Below are 20,704 nucleotides of genomic sequence, written 5' to 3'. Positions count from 1 at the left end.
GTGCACGCTCGTGAAGAGCTGGTAAGACTGGATCTTGGCAGCGAGCATAGCAGCCTGGTAAGTCTTCCTCCCAAAAGAGTCAAGAGTTCTAGCCTCTCTGCCTGGGGGCGCCGAAGCACAGTCTCTAGTACTCCTGGCTCTCTTGAGGGAGTAGTCCACCACCATAGAATTGTGGGGTAACTGAGACCACATCAACCCAGGCTCATCGTGGATCCAATACTGGGATTCAGCTTTTTTCGGGACCACGGGGCCAGACAGAGGGATTGACCAGTTTCGCATAAGGACTTCCTTCAGTTCCTTATGGGAAAGGAACTGTCACAGCCTCTTTAGGTGGAACGAGCATCTCAGTCCTGTGCTCATCCTCAACTTCCACAGGGAAGGGAATAGCCGTAGCCATTTCCCGGACAAAAAAGGAAAAGGACAAACTCTCCGGTGGAGAAAGTCTCCTTTCTGGCGGAGAGGAAGGATCAGAGGGAATCCCAAAGGACTCATCAGAAGAGAAGTACCTGGGGGGTCACGTGATGCAAGAGACCTGAGCGGACGCCTGGTGGCTCGGCTCCCCGCTCCCCACCTAATTTTACCCCCATGGAATAAGAGTTGGAGGACTAATCACTCATAAAACAGAACAGTGAGTACACTGAATCAGCTGAGCCGCGGGACGTGAGCTTGGAAGAAAGCTAGAGCGAAGCGGCATGCCAGTAAAGACGCTGCGATCGGGGAAGGAGAAGAGCAACGTGGCGAAACACAAAATGGCGGCGCAATCCTCACTTGCCTCACCGATATCGCCGGGAAGCGGTCAGAGCCTCACTCCGCAGCATGAGGACATAGTCCAAATGTCCCTGAAAAACATGTCTCAACTGCTAGATGACAAATTAGCTAAACTGCATGCCGGAATGGACGAAATCAAGGAATGCCTGGCGGGGCACGCTGCCAGGCTACAGCAAGCAGAGGAGCGCATCTCTGCACAGGAAGACCAAGCAGTGGCGGCAGAGGGGCGTCTCGGCACCCTGGAATCTCAGATGCGCACACTGCTCGACCGTGTGGAAGACCAAGAGAACAGGGGAAGACGCAACAATGTTAGATTTGTTGGTATCCCCGAAACAGTGCTGGACTCGGACCTAAAGGAACTGGCAGAAAAATGGCTGCCCCAACAGATGGGACTTGTACTGGAATCAGGCAAAGTGGAGAGGATCCATCGCATAGGAACGCGAAGAGAGGGAACAGATCGCCCGAGAGTGGTCATTGCCAGATATCTAAACTATGCAGATAAAGCTAAAATTCTGGAGCAATACAAGAGACAACGCAATCTGGAATACAAAGGGAAAAAGATTTTATTATTCCAAGATTTTTCATTCCGGGTCACGGAGCAGAGGAAGCTGATGGCGCCATATTGCACGAAACTATTTGAACATGGCATCAAGTTCGCATTCCAATACCCGGCCAAAGTGCGAGTTACTCACGACAACCGCACCGTCACCTACACAAAGGTAGAGGAAATCCAAGCATTTTTGGAGAGAGTGGAGAAAGCGCCGCGGCAAGACATGGAGGCGATCGCAGAGGGAGAGCAGTGAGTCAGGAACTGTCTCGAACAGGTACCTCATTAGAGAAATAACAGAACAGACAATGGACCCGGAAAGCCTAAAATGGAGTAGCGGCCTAAGGGTGGCCGACTTGATGTGGAGGCTTATGTGAAAAAAAAAAAAAAAAAAAAAAAAAAAAGTTTTGGCAGATAAATGGATCAGGGCTTTAGCGGATCGGAGAACAATGAGAGGTCTGACAGGCCGGAGACGCCTGGTGAGTAAACATTGCGCACGTGGAGCGGAGCCTCAGCGGCCTAGGAGCCAGGGATTACTATCACTGCTGATCACCGGACTAACGATAGAGTCTTGAAGGGAACTGTATGTTTGGCCTGACCGCCGGGGGCCGCTTACACGGTGGCCTTGGGGCGGCTCGGCGGAACGTATGGGCGAAATATATGAACGATATAAAGTTCATCCGAGACAGACAGTAAGCTTTAAATGAGGCTTAAATTGCTGCAATGCCAAAACTGATATCGGTATCATACCACTTACTACTTACTGTTCAATGTTATGATTTTGGGTTTCGTTTGCAGTTCAGATAAGTTGGGATTGGGCTATGGTTCTAAAGTTGGAATGCTGATATGTAGGAATGCAAGTTACTTTTCTGAATCATCAATGTTGATATGGGGGGAGCGGGTGGGGGCGGGGAGTTGAGGCATATCATAGTCGGGGTTGGTTGAGGGGGTTCAAACCTCAATCATAGGACACAGAAGGAAGGTGAGTGAGGATGTTGGGGAGTGGATGGAAGATGGATGGGAACAGGATGAGATGTCACGAAGAATGGAAGCAGTTGTGAGTATGGGGATGAAAAAAGAGGTTGTCTGGGATCTCAGGGGAGGGGGAGAGAGGAGAGGGGAGGGGGGGACGGGGTGGGAGGGACGAGGGGATGGGGAGAGGGGAATTAAGCATACAGGACCGAGACCTAGGAGAAAGTGGAACCAGAGCTCTCAATGTGGTGCTCAGAGGCCAAGGGTGGAACAAGACACACACCGGAGAATGACTGTGAGGGGAGGCATAGCTGGGATGCCGCTCCAGAAGGGTTTCAAAGGCAGAACGCACAGTAACAAAACACTAGGATGGAGAAATGGGTAGCATTCGTATAGCTTCTTTAAATGCAGATGGAATACACTCACCCATTAAACGCAAAAAGATCTTGCAATATAGCAAACAACTAAAAGTAGGGGTTCTATTGGTACAGGAAACCCACTTGTCAGCCACAGAACATCTGAAACTGAGACAAAGTTGGGTGGGAGAACTAGCATATTCGTCCTTTAACAGTCGGCAGAGGGGAGTGGCCATCCTCTTAAGTAAAAGCTTAGATTATACGTGCCACAGGACGGTCCAAGACCCTGAGGGCCGCTTTGTGATATGGATGGGCATTGTGAGTGGGTCAAAGGTGGCTCTATGTTCGGTGTATGCCCCTAACGTATACTCCCAAAAATTTTTTCTCAAACTTATAGCAGCCCTGGTCCCACTACAAGAATATAAACTAATCGTGGGAGGGGATTTTAACATCACAGCAGATCCCCTAGTTGATTGTAATCCACCAAAGATGAGGCCTAAGGATGTAGAGGACAGAGGCGTAGGGTTGCTACAGAGGGATCTGGGACTTGTAGATGTGTGGAGGGTATTACACCCGGACGAGAGAGACTACACTTTCCTTTCCACTGTCCACGGGTGTCAGGCAAGGCTGGATTGTATCCTATTAGCACAGGGACTTTTCTCTGTGAGCAAGGCGGCGGGGATTGAAATAGCCGTGGTATCAGATCACAGCCTGGTATGGGTGGATGTGGCCTTGGGTGGGACTAGGAGCAAAGCGGGTTGGCGAATGAACCCAACACTGTACCAGGAACGAGAATTTAGAGATTATCTGCAACAGGAATGGCAGTTTTTTCTGGAGGATAATAAAAACTCTGTAAAGGATCCGGTTGTACTTTGGGAGGCAGGGAAGGCTGTATTGAGGGGTAAAATCATTGAATATACTGCTAGAACTAGGAAGATAAGAGAGGGGGTGCTCCTTGACCAACTCACAAAACTGCAGAAAGCTAGGGCAGCGATGATGAGAGGAGATGAGAGAGCAAAGGACACTTTCAAGGAAATAAAAGTCCAGATCAACGAGACGTTGAACCAAAGGGCAATGAGGGATATACAAATATACAAATATAAATTACATAGGTGGGGGAACAAAACGGGGAGTCTATTAGCATCCATGGTACGCAGTAGATCTGCAAAACAATTTATCACTAAAATTAAAAATAGAGGGGGACAAAAACTAGAAAGGGAGGAAGAAATACAGGCAGCGTTTGTAGATTTTTATAAATCATTGTATGATAAAGGGAATAGTGATGAGAGTAAAAGGGAGGCCTTTTTCCAGAACCTTCAGCTCCCGACACTTTCTCAAGACCAGAGAGAAGCGTTGAATAAGAAAGTCTCGGGGGAGGAAATTCAAACAGCCATCAAAAAGCTTAAACTAGCCAAAGCGCCGGGCCCGGATGGGATAGGGCCAGAATTTTACAAGATTTTAGGAGGAAAGATAGCAGGGCCACTTAGTGATCTATGTGAGGCATTGTGCACGGAAGGGCAACCCACGGGGACTTTGACACACGCCACCATCATAGTGCTGCCGAAGCCGGGGCGCGATAAAGAAGTGATGGGATCCTATCGTCCTATATCCTTACTAAACCAAGATATTAAGCTGTTTGCCAGCATCATGGCCGCCAGGCTGGGGAAGGTGCTCCCCCATTTGGTGCATGGAGACCAAACGGGATTTGTGCCGGGAAGATATGCGTCCACAAACATCCTCAGAGCGATTAGTGCCTTGCAGGATAAGGGAGGCAAGACGGGAGATAATATTATTGTCAGCCTAGACGCAGAAAAAGCTTTTGATAAGATATTGTGGGATTATCTTTTCTGGGTGCTCCCCCAATTCGGCATCTACGGGGAATTTCTGCGGGGGACGAGAGCGCTATATAGGAATCCGACGGCACAGATCTTGATAAACAACGCCTTGTCGCAGTCGTTCCCACTGCTCCGGGGCACGCGCCAGGGATGCCCTTTATCTCCAATGCTATTTGTACTGGCCTTGGAACCCCTGGCGAGTAAAATTCGGCAATCCCAAGAACTAACAGGAATTCGGATGGGGAAGGAGGAATATAAAATAAATCTTTTTGCGGACGATATGCTGATATTTTTGGGGGAGGCGACTAGTGGTATCCCCACTCTCATAGACATGATTCAACGGTTTGGCTCCTTCTCCGGCCTCAGGATCAATTTTGACAAATCAGAGGCTATGGCGCTCTCTAAAAGCTGTAAGTGCCAAGGCTGTCCAGACTTTCCGTTAACTTGGGCAAAGGGGCCGATGAAGTATTTGGGAGTCTTCCTTCACGTAGATCACAAGATCATGTACAGAAAGAATGTAACCGAGAAGGTGGACGGGATAAGAAAATTGTGCCATCAATGGAAAGACCTACCAGTATCACTCTTGGGAAGAGTGGCACTAGTCAAAATGGTACTTATCCCTAAGATTCTGTACTGCTTACAGATGCTGCCAATATGGGTACACAGTAAGGATGAGAGGGTATACCGGGGAGCTATAACCTCCTTCATTTGGGGGGGGCGAAGGGCCAGGATAGGTTATGGCAAGCTGGTTCGGGATAGAAAGGAAGGGGGAGTCAACTTACCGGATCTCCGTCTTTACAATGTTGCAGCGCTCCTTAGATGGATTCACGAAATACACACAGGTTGCTTCAAATATGCACCGCCACGGGTGTGGAACTTTGCAGCCCACCCTTGGTCGGTATTTAACACCTTACATGGCAGGAGATCACAGACTCAGATCTCTCCTCTTTTATTGCCATTGCGCATGGCATGGGAATGGGGGCGACAGAGGGTGGGGGAAGCAGTAGGTCCCTCTCCATTCATAGAATTTCTAGATAATCCTGACTTTCCCGCAGGGAGGGGATCTCGATATTTTAAGGAATGGGAGCAGAAAGGTTGTAGATACGTAGGGCAGGTGCTAGAAGAAGGGGGAACCCACATTCTATCATTCGCAGAGTGTCAGGCCAAATGGAATATCTCACAACATTTATTTTTTTCTTATCTACAAATCAGGCACTATGTGTCCTCCTTGAAAAAGAAGAGTAATAAACTCCCATCCTTTACCGCACTAGATGTAGTGTTCAAGCAATTGCCCCCGGAACGTAATAAGCTTTCAGTCTGGTACCAAGTGGGTAAATCATGGAGGCCAACCAAGTATACGGACACGTTGGCCGCCAGATGGAGCTCAGGGGTGGGCAGCGCAGTGTCGGTAAGGGAGATTAAGAGATGCTTTGAATTAGCCTACAAAGTAACCCCCAATGTGAGTTGTCACGAAACTCAGCTGAAGATCCTGCACCGGGTGTATCTTACTAGGAGTAGGGGAAAGGCCATGGGACTATGGGCATCAGACGACTGTACTAGATGTGTAAATCACAAAGGTACCCTGACGCACCAATTTCTAGAGTGTTCGGCACTGCGGACGTTCTGGAACGGTGTGTTGGGGCATCTGGACGAGGTACTAGCACAACCTATAGAATGGAATTATAGAGTCCTATTAATGGGCTTGGATTCAGATCTGGCCACACAGGGGCTGAACCTGTATCAATGCCGTTTTGTTTTACTGGCGCTGATACTGGCGAAAAAAGTCATCCTACAATATTGGGCGAATGAAATCCCTCCTCCTCTTACGCAGTGGCACCGTAGCATGAAGCAAATGGCAGGCTGGGAAGGGGGAGGCCAGTTTGAATTCCCATGGGATAGGCCTCCACAGGGCCGTTCTCTTTGGAGAAACAGCTACGCGAAACTGACACAGCCATCCCCTGGGAAAGCCTCTAGGGGTTAATGTTCAATGGTAGAGTGATATTCAAAGGAATAAAGGCTCAAGGGAATCACTACGCAACGACATAACCCATTCGGGACAACCAACCATGGTGACAGGAACGATCTGTACCTTAGACAATTAGGTCTTGGTTCTGTAAGGGAGGGAGGGGGGAATGGGTGGGAAGGGGGGGGAGAAAAGATGAAAATAAAGAGGGATGTGCACACAGCGATGAGATAGAACATGTCATTTGAGTGCTTGTGCCACTATGGGTTTGAGATGTACTATGTCACTACTATTATTATTATTTTCAAATGTACAGCACTCGAGTGATAATAAGTGTCATTGTTATATGGAGAACTTTCGGATGTTTGTACGTTTCTCTTGCCAATAAAAAATATTTCAAAAAAAAAAAAAAAAAAAAGAAGAGAAGTACCTGGGACCCTCTTCTGACTCCCATGAACGCTCCTGCTCAGTATCGGATAGAACCTGAGTTAAGGTGCTTCGACACTGAACCTGCCTCAACGCCAAGGAATGATGTCCTCTATGGCGATGTCAAGAGGCCGATGCCCGGTCCGACCGCGGCGAAGCTCCCTCCACCGACGTCGAAGGGGAGTCGACCTGGGTGGCAGCTGTCGTGAAGGCCGCAAGTGGCATCGCGGTTGGGGACCTCACCGCAGGCGAAGGGCCAGACACCTCTGTAGCAGCAGGTACAGAAGGCGCAAACACCCCCAACACCGACGTTGACGTAGAAGCCCTTCCAGAAATTCTGGAAACAAGGCCCGAATGTGCTTGTCGAGAGCCGCCATCGGAGAAGGCTGAGGGGTCAATGGGACAGGCGGTGTCAGAATCCGTGGAGGCTCGGGAGCAGGTACCAGGCTACTGGGAGACCGATGCATTGGCACCTCCTGTATTGAGGGGGAGCGATCCTCTCAGTGCCGATGCTTCTCGGGTGCCAACTCTCGACGCCCCAGAGCTCCCGGTACCATGTGTCGAAGGAGAACGATGACGGTGCTTCATTGCCTTTGCTCGACACCCGTCATCAAGATTCCTTGGTCCCGATGAGGAAGACGTGGAATCCTCACGTCTCGTTGGGGCCGGGTCCGACGAAGGCTGGTCCTGGGGGGGTCTGCATAACAGGAGGCCTCAAAACAGGGTCTGCAAAACAGGAGGCTCCCAGCGCGAGTGGGTCTCTCAGCAGCCATTACCTTTCTTCCCGACGTCGATGCTCCTGTCAATGTCTATGACGCCGACCTCGGTACCGATGTCGAAGGGCCGGACTGAGCCCCAAAAAGTTTTTCTCGGTGGGCTTCTCGAGACACTTGGGTTGTTTCTTCACACAAATACACAGACTGACGGCTGAGGGGAGATATGATAGAAGTGTATAAAATAATGAGTGGAATGGATCGGGTGGATGTGAAGCGACTGTTCACGCTATCCAAAAATACTAGGACTAGAGGGCATGAGTTGAAGCTACAGTGTGGTAAATTTAAAACGAATCGGAGAAAATTTTTCTTCACCCAACGTGTAATTAGACTCTGGAATTCGTTGCCGGAGAACGTGGTACGGGCGGTTAGCTTGACAGAGTTTAAAAAGGGGTTAGATAGATTCCTAAAGGACAAGTCCATAGACCGCTATTAAATGGACTTGGAAAAATTCCGCATTTTTAGGTATAACTTGTCTGGAATGTTTTTACGTTTAGGGAGCGTGCCAGGTGCCCTTGACCTGGATTGGCCACTGTCGGTGACAGGATGCTGGGCTAGATGGACCTTTGGTCTTTCCCAGTATGGCACTACTTATGTACTTATGTACTTATGACTACAAGCAACTGGGCTATGGTCCGGGCCCAAGGCACTGGATACACCAGGCATGGGTATCGGTACCTGAGATAGTCCGGTTGCACCGCGTACAACACTTGAAGCCGCTGGGTGTCTTCGATGACATGAAAGGAAAAACAGCTTCGGCGAAATCAGACGACAGGATTGTGCCTTTGAAAAGAAAAAGAGGTACAAAAGAAAGGATAGAACCCGGTGGTGCGGCCTGAAACTCGGCTGCGTTGAAAAAGAAAGAAAACTTATAAAAAGGGGCTAAATTCAAGAAAAATACAGGAAGAAGTTTTTTTTTAAAAGAGAATGATGAAAAAAGAAAAGAAAAGTAAAACGAACTAGCCGTCAAAGACTTTGTTTCCTGGGCCAAAAATGAAGAGAAGAGTTGAAACGCTATCTCTCTGCCGCGGACAAGAAAAAACTGAGGAAACATGCTCATGCGAAGGGCGGGAAGTCGTCCGCAAATGCACGGTGCATGCGATTCGCACGCTATAAGACTCTAGCAAAAACTTTGTTTTTATTTTGTTGGCAAAATGCCGGTTCCTGGGCCTACGCAGACGTCGACCCACATGTGAGAACAAGCAGCCTGCTTGTCCTCGGAGAAACCTATTATATCTCATTTTTCATTTAGTGCAATATATTCTAACTCTCCCATCTTATTTCTTTTGTTGTTTCTATTTACATCCTGCTCAGCAGTTGACAGTGTTAATTTGCAATCCCTTTGGAAGCTTTTAACAAATATTTGCTTTAAATATTGAACTATACCCTGGAAACTATTCCCCCGATAAATCGGATATATTATATACCAAATAAAAAGGTTTTGGAGGAGTCTTTGGAAATTAACCCTCAAGAAAATAATAAAGATTTATTGAACATATCTGACTTACTAGAAGCATCTTTATCTGAAGAGTCCAAAAGAGCGACTTTATTGGTTTCATTTGTATTCGAGCAAGACCTAGAGGCGGTGAAGCGCTTATCTTTTCAGAAACTACAAACCTTGTTTTATGGGAAGAAAATTTGGATATTTCCCGATGTAACAAAACAAACTCAAGAAAGAAGGAAGGCCTTTTTGGCCCTGAGAACGGAAACTTTGGCAATAAGGGCATCTTTCTATCTTAACTATCCATGTAAAAGTATAGTTAAATATACAGGGTTAAAATATGTATTTTTTTCTTCCAGAGCAATTGCGTGCCTTTATAGATTTAAAAAGGGTGACCACAGGTAATATCCAATAAGTTGAGATTATGATATGCTATTGGATGGGGATTGCGTGTTAAGCATTGCGAGTCTTTTTCTTTTCCTTTTTAAGCTCATCTCCTGAGTTTTTCTTTGAACACACCCTCAAATGCTGGTCGAAAGAGAAATAATACCTTTTTTGTGATTTATGCTGACTTATATTTTTACCTCTACGTGCTTCTTGTTCAAGTGTTTGACTTGTAAAGAATTGTTTAAATAATAATAATTTTTTTAAAAATGCTGGTAGAATGTCTAAGGGCTTCAGTCCGCTCTAAATAGAAGGCTATGGTTCGGTTGCAGTCCAAGGAGTGCACTGCACGTTCGCTAGGATGGGCATGGGGTTTTGGAAAAAACATTGGTAAGACAACTGACTGGTTAAGGTGGAATTCCACTACCTTTGGAAGGAACTTAGGATGGGTGCAGAGAACCACTCTATTATGATGGAACTTTGTATAAGGTAGATCAGCAACTAGGGACTGAAGCTTAATAACCCTGCATGTTGAAGTGACAAACTAAAAAAAAAAAAAAGGACTTTCCATGTAAAGAATTTCAGGTAGCTAGCAGATCAAAAGGAGTTTTAATCAGCTGGGCGAGGATGATGTTGATTGCCTCAAGTCTGGTTTTCTCTTCCATTTGCAGCCACTTCCAATCTATGCCTTTCAGCCTATAGAAAACAAATATATCAGGCTTTCCGCCAGTTAGAAAATTCCTCTCCAGAACTATTGTCTGTATGTCTGTAGGCTTCTGAGTTGCACCTTGCCTACTTCAGAATGGTGTCCTTGATTTCAGCATAGATAATTCTCCTTTTTGGACTGGCCTCCTGGAAGGTGGCCTGGCTATTGCCCTTCAAGCAGGTTACCCTATTATCCTGCCCATCAAGCAGTCTGCCCAAACTTTACCAAAAGTAATTGGGATCACCTCTGGATTAATTTTCAGGTGTCAATCAGGCTATCCTGTAGTGAAAACATAGGAACATAAGAGTTGCCCTGCTAGGTCAGACCAAGGGTACTATCTAGCCCAGTTTCTTTATTCCAACAGTGGCCATGCCAGGTCTCTTTGCTTCATGTACAATTTCTCATTCATAATAGATGTTCTAAATGTTAAACATCCATAGCTATCCCACTAGGTTTATGATACTGTATTGGATTCTTACAACAAGTTACTTTCTTATGCATTATTCTTTGTTATGTATCCACATTGAACTTGACATAAATAAATACCTGGCAGAGACCCAAAATGCAGCAGGATACCTAATTCCAGCTCTAGCTTTCCCCAGTTCTACTTTAATAACAGCCAATGGACTTTTCATTCAGGTACTTAACCAAACCTTTTTTTAAACCCAGTTATGTTAACTGCACTGAGTTCCAGAGCTTAACTATTTGTTAAGTGAAAGCTTATCTTCTCCTATTTGTTTTAAATGGGTTACTATCAGGGTCATAATCGAAAGAGAAGGGCGCCAATCTTTCGACACAAATCAGGAGATGGGCGTCCTTCTCTGAGGGTTGCCCAAATCGGCATAACTGAAAGCCGATTTTGTGTGTCCTCAACTGCTTTCCATCGCAGGGCTGACCAAAGTTCACAGGGGCGTGTCGGCAGCGTAGCGATGGCGGGACGGGGGCGTGGTAAAGAGATGGGCATCCTCGGCCGATAATGGAAAAAAGAAGGGCGTCCATGACGAGCATTTGGCCAACTACAAATGCTACAAAACGGCCTCTTCCCAAAGGAAAAAGGAAAAATTCTACTCACCCCAATACCCAAAGACACAAAGAAAAATGCCAGCGAAATAACTAACTACAGACCAGTAGCATCCATACCACTAATAACCAAAATAACCGAAGGAATGGTAACCAAACAACTCACAAATTATCTCAACAAGTTCTCAATACTGCATGATGCCCAATCAGGATTCCAGTCAAATCACAGCACAGAAACAGTACTAATTACCCTAATGACCAAATTCAAACAAATGATTGCTACCGGCACCAATATACTCCTCTTACAATTTGACATGTCAAGTGCCTTTGATATGGTTGACCACGAAATCCTACTACACATACTTGAATATTTTGGCATTGGAGGCATTTTTCATTTTTTTTTTTCACTTTTTGTTACATTTGTACCCCGCGCTTTCCCACTCATGGCAGGCTCAATGCGGCTTACATGGGGCAATGGAGGGCTAAGTGACTTGCCCAGAGTCACAAGGAGCTGCCTGAAGTGGGAATCGAACTCAGTTCCTCAGTTTCCCAGGACCAAAGTCCACCACCCTAACCACTAGGCCACTCCTCCACTCCTAAAATTCAGGCAATGTCCTAAACTGGTTCAAGGGGTTCCTAACCTTGCGCTCATACCAAGTCACATCAAATTCAACTACGTCCACCGCATGGACACCTGAATGTGGAGTACCGCAGGGATCCCCCCTCTCGCCAACCATCTTCAACCTAATGATGATCCCCTTGGCAAAACTTCTATCAAATCACAACCTCAACCCTTACATATATGCAGATGATGTAACGATATATATTCCTTTCAAACAAGACATTAATGAAATCTCCAACGAAATCAACCAAAGTCTATACATCATGAATACCTGGGCAGATGCATTCCGACTAAAACTGAACGCAGAAAAACTCAATGCCTCGTACTTACCTCCCAATACAACACAAATAAATTTACCGCTATCAACACACCTAAACTAAATCTACCAATCTCTGATACTTTAAAAATCCTTGGAGTCACTATTGACCGCCACCTAACACTGGAGACTCACGCGAACAACACAACCAAAAAGATGTTTTACTCCATGTGGAAACTGAAAAGAATAAAACCATTCTTTCCAAGGTCCGTATTCCGCAGCCTAGTGCAATCATTCGTACTCAGCCACCTGGACTATTGCAACTCACTATACGCAGGCTGCAAAGAACAAATACTGAGGAAACTTCAAACAGCCCAGAATACAGCAGCCAGACTCATTTTTCGGAAAACCAAAATACGAAAGCACAAAACCCCTGCGTGAGAAACTACACTGGCTCCCACTCAAGGAACGTATCAACTTTAAGGTATGCACCTTGGTCCACAAAATCATCCACGGTGAAGCCCCTGCATACATGTCTGACTTAATAGTCACCCAGAAACGCTAAAAGATCATCCAGAACTTTCCTCAATCTCCACTTCCCTAATTGCAAAGTATTGCATGCATCAACCTTCTCCTATATGAGCACGCAGTTCTGGAAAACACTACCACGCAACCTGAAAATGATCCACGAATTAACTGACTTCCGCAAACAACTGAAGACTCATCTCTTCGAGAAAATTTATAGCAAGGATCAAAACATATGAAATCCATACATACCAATAGAAGTGCATCAACACACTCCCTTCTGAATTTCTCTTAACCCGTATCTTCACCACACTTCAACCTCCACCCACAGATAAAATGTTATACCATTGTTCTCCTGAAATTGTTCTATCGCCTTATCTTTTCTCCATTGTAATTTCACATGGTTTCCACGCCCTAACGATTTTGACTTGACTTTGTCTTCCCATAACTCCTCACAATGTAACCCATAATTGTACTGTAACACTATATCTCCATCCTTCACAATGTATTGTAAGCCACACTGAGCCCGCAAATAGGTGGGAAAATGTGGGATACAAATGCAATAAATAAATAAATAAATTTTACATGGTCCCTTTTTTTTCATGACCAAGCCTCGAAAAGGTGCCCGAATTGACCAGATGACCACCGGAGGGAATCAGGGATGGCCTCCCCTTACTCCCCCAGTGGTAACCAACCCCCTCCCACCCTCAAAAAAAAAAATTAAAAACATTTTTTGCCAGCCTCAAATATCATACCCAGCTCCCTCACAGCAGTATGCAGGGTCCCTGGAGCAGTTTTTAGTGGGCGCAGTGCACTTCAGGCAGGCCCCCACCTGTTACACTTGTGGTGGTAAATATGAGCCCTCCGAAACCCACTGTACCCACATGTAGGTGCCCCCCTTCATCCTTAAGGGCTATGGTAGTGGTGTACAGTTGTGGGGAGTGGGTTTTGGGGGGCTCAGCACAAAATATAAGGTAGCTATGCACCTGGGAGCAATTTGTGAAGTCCACTGCAGTGCCCCCTAGGGTGCCCGGTTGGTGTCCTGGCATGTGAGGGGGACCAGTGCACTATGAATGCTGGCTCCTCCCATGACCAAAGGGCTTAGATTTGGTCGTTTTTGAGATGGGCGTCCTCGGTTTCCATTATCACCGAAAACCGAGGTCACCCATCTCTAAGGTCAACCTAAATGTTGAGATTTGGGCGTCCACGACTGTATTATCAAAACGAAAGATGGACGCCCATCTTGTTTCGATAATTCGTGATTCCCCGCCCATTCGCGGGGACATCCTCAGAGATGGGCGTCCTTAGACATGGTCGTCCCCGTTCGATTATGCCCCTCTATGTAACTTCATGAGTGCCTCCTTTTCTTTGTACTTTTTAACAAGTAAACAATTGATTTACATGTACCCATTCCATTCTATTTATCCTGACCAGTAATTTTTAGACAGCAGAATGTAAAAAATGTATAAGGCCCTATTATCTATCAATCATGCATATTATTTTATTTATAATAAGAGATATAACTCTTTGGCTTTAGCAATGGCATAATGTCCGCAATGGGGTTTGGTTCTGGGGCAATAACTTTACATATTTTGCAGGTTTTTCAATCAAAAAGTCAAAAAGTATCTTCTTCCGCTCAGGGGTTAGACCCCATACTAGGACCTTAGTGAAAGACTGAGGAGCAATGCTTCACATGTAATTATTAAGTGAAAGAAAGGATTGCACTCAAATACTTGAAAGGTATACTCCATATAATCTTGTTTCTCTTCTCTCAAGTCTGTCCCGTTTTAGTTGACTTACCTACAATTTACAAAAATATTCTGGGACATGATATGCAAATTATCATACAAAATGATCAAATTTCACACTACATGGAAGCAACTGTACCTGGGATTTCATGAAGAAACTCATGTGTGGAACGAGAGAAGATTCTCACTCCATCCAGTTCAGGCACCAAGTACGATTCCTCATCCAAAACAAATCTTCACACAAGATCAAGGCTTTGTAACACTACATGGGAACATGCAATGACCATAGCTGGGATTTCCCACTTACAGGCCAATGATCAGAAGCCCCACGCTGTTCTAAACAGCGCTCTAAAAGTAGCGCTGGAACAGTTCAGGGCTATAAATTTATGCGCACTATTAGCTCTGCTTATAGGGGTGCTTCTGCAGGAGGATTATGCCTGGGCATGCGCCCAAGTCACAATCCTCCCGCAGAAGTTGTTTGAAAGGTCCAGGCTGTCAAAAGCCTGGACCTCTCAAATAACAGAAGAGGTTTGGCAGGTCCGGGATTTTCTCCCATACCTGTCAAACCTAAGCCTGCCCCTCACCCAAACACAAAGCCTCCCCACCCCACAAACTCTAAAGAATCCTGGTGGTCCAGTGAGACCACTACTTCCCAACACTGACAAAAATGGCATGGTGGTCCAACAGGACCACTACTCCCCCCCCCCCCCCCCCCAGACAATTGAAAAAAAATGGCCTGATGGTCAGTGGGACCTCTAGCCCTTCCTCTGTCCACCTGGCGCCCCCCCCCCCCCCGCAGCCTTGGAGGAGGGAGGGCCTAGAACTCCCTCCCTCCTCTTCGGGCACCTCCTCAAAATGGCGGTACCCTGCCCTGTGTATCCTGGGATGTGCTGGGTGGGGCTTAACTTCTGCCATTATTTTGAGGAGGCACCCAAAGAGGAGCGAGACAGTGCTAATCCCTCCCTCCTCCAACTATGCACAAGACAGACCATGTGGGACGGGGGAAGGGAGGGAGGGCTAGCGGTCCTACTAGACCACCATGCCATTTTTTTCAATGTTGGCCGGGGGGGGGGGGGGGGGGGGAGGGTGGTAGAAGTAGTCCCACTGGAATACCAGGCCATTTTTTTTCAAAGTTGCAGGAGGGGAGAGGGAAGTAGCAGTCCCACTGGACCACCAAGGTTCTTTAGTGTTTGGGGGTGGGGGCGCAGGCTTAGATTTGACAGGTCTGGGAGAAAGTCCCGGACCTGTCTAACCTCTTTAGTGGGTCTCCCCTATTCCTCCCTTGCTGGCAAACCCTAATGCCAGCTCCAAGCTGGCGTTGGGTTTGCAGCAGAAGCAGTACCCTTGTTTGGAGCGCTGCCCACTGATCATTAGGGAAAAATGTGGGAGACCCTCGTTTGCATGCAATTTGCAATCAGAGAAGATGAGCGTGTTTCATGCACTCACTGGCTCTGATCCTGGGGCACAGGAAAAATGTGGGTGATAGTCCAGCCCTAATGTCCTCTAGCGCCTACGTTTGCTTCTGATCAACAGAACCTTAATATGCTAGGCACATGAAGCATTGGCACAACTGTGAGAAATTTCATTTTCAAAATCACCTCTGCTCCATGAACACCTTCCAAATATAACAATTCTACTTACTACTACTACTATGGTAAAATTATGTATCATACCTGATAATTTTCTTTCCATTAATCATAGCTGATCAATCCATAGACTGGTGGGTTGTGTCCATCTACCAGCAGGTGGAGATAGAGAGCAATCCTTTTGCCTCCCTATATGTGGTCATGTGCTGCCGGAAACTCCTCAGTATGTCGATATCAAAGCTCCATCCGCAGGACTCAGCACTTAGAGAATTACACCCACAAAGGGACACTCTGCCCAGCTCACCACCGCCGAAACGGGGGAGGGGAATTAACCCAGCTCATCCCCACACAAGTGGGGGAGGGGAATCCGTCCAGCTCATCCCCGCGGAGCGGAGGAGGGACACCACCCTGCCGATGCGGGGGGATCTGGCTTATCCTGCAACCGCGGGAGGAGCTGACTGACCCTAACACCGCCGAAGCGGGAGGGGTACAAAGCTGCCCTACAGCCGCACGAAGCGGGAGGGAGCGCCGGCAGAATTTAGGTCTCAATCCAGCCCCGTAAAACGGAGGGGAGAGGAATGCAGCAGCTCACTGTAACACAAAATCGTCTCAATTCCTGAAGAATCCAATTGAAAAAACTTGAACACGAAGTCCTCCTGAACAGGAACTGAAGACTAAACTTGAACCTGAAATGCAACCAGAATAAAAACAGTACAGATATCTGGGAGGGGCTATGGATTGATCAGCTATGATTAATGGAAAGAAAATTATCAGGTATGATACATAATTTTACCTTCCATATCATCATGCTGATCAATCCATAGACTGGTGGGATGTACCGAAGCAGTACTCACCCAGGGCGGGACATAGAAATCCCTGACCGCAACACTGAAGCTCCAAACCGGGCCTCCGCCCGAGCAGCCACAGTCAAGCGGTAATGCCTGGAGAAGGTATGAGCCGATGCCCAAGTTGCCGCCTTGCAAATCTCCTCCAAGGAGACGGACCCGGCCTCCGCTATCAAGGCCGCCTGAGCTCTAGTGGAGTGAGCCTTCAGCCGGATAGGCGGCACCTTCCCCGCGGCCACATAAGCCGCTGCAATGGCTTCCTTGACCCATCTTGCCACTGTAGGCTTAGCAGCCTGCAGACCCTTACGAGGACCTGCAAACAGGACAAACAGATGATCCGACTTCCGGAAATCATTGGTCACTTCCAAGTATCTGATGATGACTCGTCTCACATCTAGATATTTGAGAGCAGAGTACTCCTCTGGGTAGTCCTCCCTACGAAAGGATGGGAGACAGAGCTGCTGATTCACATGGAAGCGAGAAACAATCTTGGGCAGGAAGGAAGGCACTGTGCGAATAGACACTCCTGCCTCAGTGAACTGCAGAAAGGGCTCTCGCCATGATAGCGCCTGGAGCTCGGAAACTCTTCTGGCTGAAGTGATAGCCACCAAAAAGACTGCTTCCAATGTCAGGTCTTTCAGAGATGCCCTCGACAAGGGTTCAAAAGGCGGCTTCTGCAAGGCTCTTAGCACTAGATTGAGATTCCATGCAGGTACCACTGAGTGCAGAGGAGGGCGCAGGTGATTAACTCCCTTGAGAAAGCGCACCACATCTGGCTGCGAAGCCAGGGAAGCACCCTTCAGGCGGCCCCTGAAGCAAGCCAGAGCCGCTACCTGGACTTTAAGGGAACTGAGCGACAGGCCTTTCTCCAGACCTTCTTGCAGGAACACCAACACTGAAGAAATTGGAGCAGTGAAGGGAGAAAGGGAGCCTGTCTCACACCACGATGCAAAGGTACGCCAAACCCTGGCGTAAGCAGTAGAAGTAGAGCGCTTCCTCGCTCTCAGCATAGTGGCGATGACCTTGTCTGAGAAGCCTTTCTTCCTCAGACGCTGCCGCTCAATAGCTAGGCCGTAAGACCAAAGGGGGAGGGATCCTCCATCACCACGGGACCCTGATGCAACAGGCCCTGCTCCGCTGGCAGTCGTAGAGGTCCGTCCACTGAGAGCCTGATCAAATCCACATACCAGGGACGTCTGGGCCAGTCCGGACCCACCAGGATTACCCGGCCCGGATGCTTTGCCACCCGGTCTAGTACCCTGCCCAACATGGGCCAGGGCAGGAACACATAGAGAAGCTCCTGTGTCGGCCACTGTTGGAGAAGAGCATCTACTCCCAGAGATCGAGGGTCCAAGGATGCCAGGAACTCCCCTGCCTTCACTGCCGCTATAACAGAGCGGAGAGTCTCCATTCGGAAGTGCCGAACTTTCAAGGCCCGATTGACCCCTTTGAGGTCGAGGATAGGCCGTACAGAACCTCCTTTCTTTGGTACCACAAAGTAAATGGAGTAACGTCCCTTGCCAAGCTGATCTTCTGGCACCGGAACGACCGCACCCAGGCGGATCAGATTGTCCAAAGTCTGCTGCACTGCCACAGCTTTGACCGGAGATCCAAGGTATGGAAAACAGGTGTGAGGATGTTATAATGCCGTTGTATCGCTCCATGGTGCGACCGCACCTTGAGTATTGTGTTCAATTCTGGTCGCCGCATCTCAAGAAAGATATAGTACAATTGGAAAAGGTGCAGCGAAGGGCGACTAAAATGATAGCGGAGATGGGACGACTTCCCTATGAAGAAAGACTAAGGAGGCTAGGGCTATACAGCTTGGAGAAGAGACGGCTGAGGGGAGACATGATAGAGGTATATAAAATAATGAGTGGAGTGGAACAGGTGGATGTGAAGCGTCTGTTCACGCTTTCCAAAAATACTAGGACTAGGGGGCATGCGATGAAACTACAGTGTAGTAAATTTAAAACAAATCGGAGAAAGTTTTTCTTCACCCAACGTGTAATTAAACTCTGGAATTCGTTGCCGGAGAAAGTGGTGAAGGCGGTTAGCTTAGCAGAGTTTAAAAAGGGGTTGGACGGTTTCCTAAAGGACAAGTCCATAAACCGCTACTAAACGGACTTGGAAAAATCCAAAATTCCAGGAATAATATGTATAGAATGTTTGTACGTTTGGGGAAGCTTGGATTGGCCGCTGTCGTGGACAGGATGCTGGACTCGATGGACCTTTGGTCTTTTCCCAGTATGGCATTACTTATGTACTTATGACTTGCAGGGAGAGTGTACAAACCCGTATCTTAAGGGTCGGCAGAACTCTAGCTTGTAGCCGTCTCTGATGACTTCCAGCACCCAAGCGTCTGTAGTTACCCTGATCCACTCGCCCAGAAACGAGGACAGGCGTCCTCCAATCTGCACTGGGCCATGGACCAGGGCCCCGTCATTGGGTATGAGACCCTGGGGGAGGACCGGAGGAAGCACCTCTGGGACGGCGGTCTCTGCGAAAGGAATGCTGCTTGGGGGAGAAGTTCCTCTTGAAGGAAGAGGGGGCAGAGGAGCCCGACTTGCCCGGGCGATACCGACGGGCTTCCTGAAACCGTCCTTTGGAGTTACCGGGGCGAGCACTGGCCCGAGCCCTGACCTCTGGTAACCTCTTGCCCTTAGACGTGCCGAGATTGGTCACAATTTTGTCCAGCTCGACCCCAAAAAGCAGCTTGCCTTTAAAAGGCAACTTAGCCAGGTGAGACTTAGAGGCGTGGTCCGCAGACCAATGCGTCAGCCAAAGCCACCGCCGCGCAGAGACTGTCTGAGCCATACCTTTAGCTGAGGCTCTCAAGACATCATACAGCAAGTCTGCCAAATAAGCCAAGCCCGATTCCAGGGCCGGCCAATCAGCCCTCAAGGAAGGATCCGAGGGGGAAGCCCGCTGCACAATCGTCAGGCACGCCCTGGCCACATGGGAGCCGCAAACTGAGGCCTGCAAACTTAAAGCAGCCGCCTCGAAGGACGACCTCAAGGCCGCCTCCAATCTTCTGTCTTGGGCGTCCTTTAGGGCCGTGCCACCTTCCACCGGCAACGCCGTTTTCTTAGTCACCGCAGTGATTAAAGAATCTACGGTAGGCGAAAGAAAGGCCTCCCGTTCACCTTCAGGCAGAGGATAGAGGCGGGACATAGCCCTAGCCACTTTGAGGCTCGCTTCTGGGTCATCCCATTGAGCCAAAATCAAGGTGCGCATGGCCTCATGCATGTGGAAGGTTCTAGGCGGGCGCTTCGTCCCCAGCATAATGGCGGAGCCAACAGAGGCTGAGGGAGAGACGTCCTCCGGAGAGGAAATCTTCAAAATGCTCATGGCCTGCACTAACAGGTTGGGCAAATCCTCTGAGCGAAAGATCCGCGCTGCAGAGGGGTCATCCGCTCCATCCGAGCGGGAATCTGTCTCCTCCAAGGAATCCCCAAAGGACCGTTGGGAGAACTCAGATACGCTGCCCTCATCTACATCAGAGGAGACAGAGTCCTCTAGGGCCTGGAAATCCACCCGAGAGCGTTTGCTTCCGGAGGCCTCAACCCCTTTATCAGACAGGGGGACAGGGGCAGCGTTTTGCATAAGAAAAGCCTGATGCAGCAGCAAAATGAACTCAGGGGAGAATCCCCCCGAACAGTGCACTTCTGCAGCTTGGGCCACGGCCCTAGCCGCACCCTCAACCGGCGCTCGCAAGAGAGGGGGAGAAACATGCTGCACATCCAAAATGGCGTCCGGCGCGAAACTCCGAGAAGGAGCCGAGCAGGAAGAACGGCGCTTAACTTTGGCCGCTTTCTTACCGTCGCCCGAATCAAGGGCGACCATAGTATTAACGTCTCCCAGCTCGAGGGCGGCCCAAGAAGAAGCCATCCGAGCAGAGTGGCCGGCCAACATGGAGTGGGCGAGCAGC

At 48.2% G+C, this 20,704-nt stretch overlaps 1 protein-coding gene across 1 annotated transcript in view; it reads right to left on the bottom strand.

The window, feature by feature from the left end:
- The window catches only part of VPS16 (VPS16 core subunit of CORVET and HOPS complexes), a 926,204-nt gene that overhangs the window by 572,137 nt on the left and 333,363 nt on the right, over positions 1 to 20,704 (bottom strand). Inside the window, 1 exon segment of the mRNA XM_030208841.1 lies at positions 14,482 to 14,576. Within this exon segment, the coding sequence (XP_030064701.1) occupies positions 14,482 to 14,576 (95 nt within the window).

The sequence above is a fragment of the Microcaecilia unicolor genome, chromosome 7, assembly GCF_901765095.1.
Source record: "Microcaecilia unicolor chromosome 7, aMicUni1.1, whole genome shotgun sequence".
NCBI lineage: Eukaryota > Metazoa > Chordata > Amphibia > Gymnophiona > Siphonopidae > Microcaecilia > Microcaecilia unicolor.
This window is presented reverse-complemented; position numbering and strand designations above follow the sequence as displayed.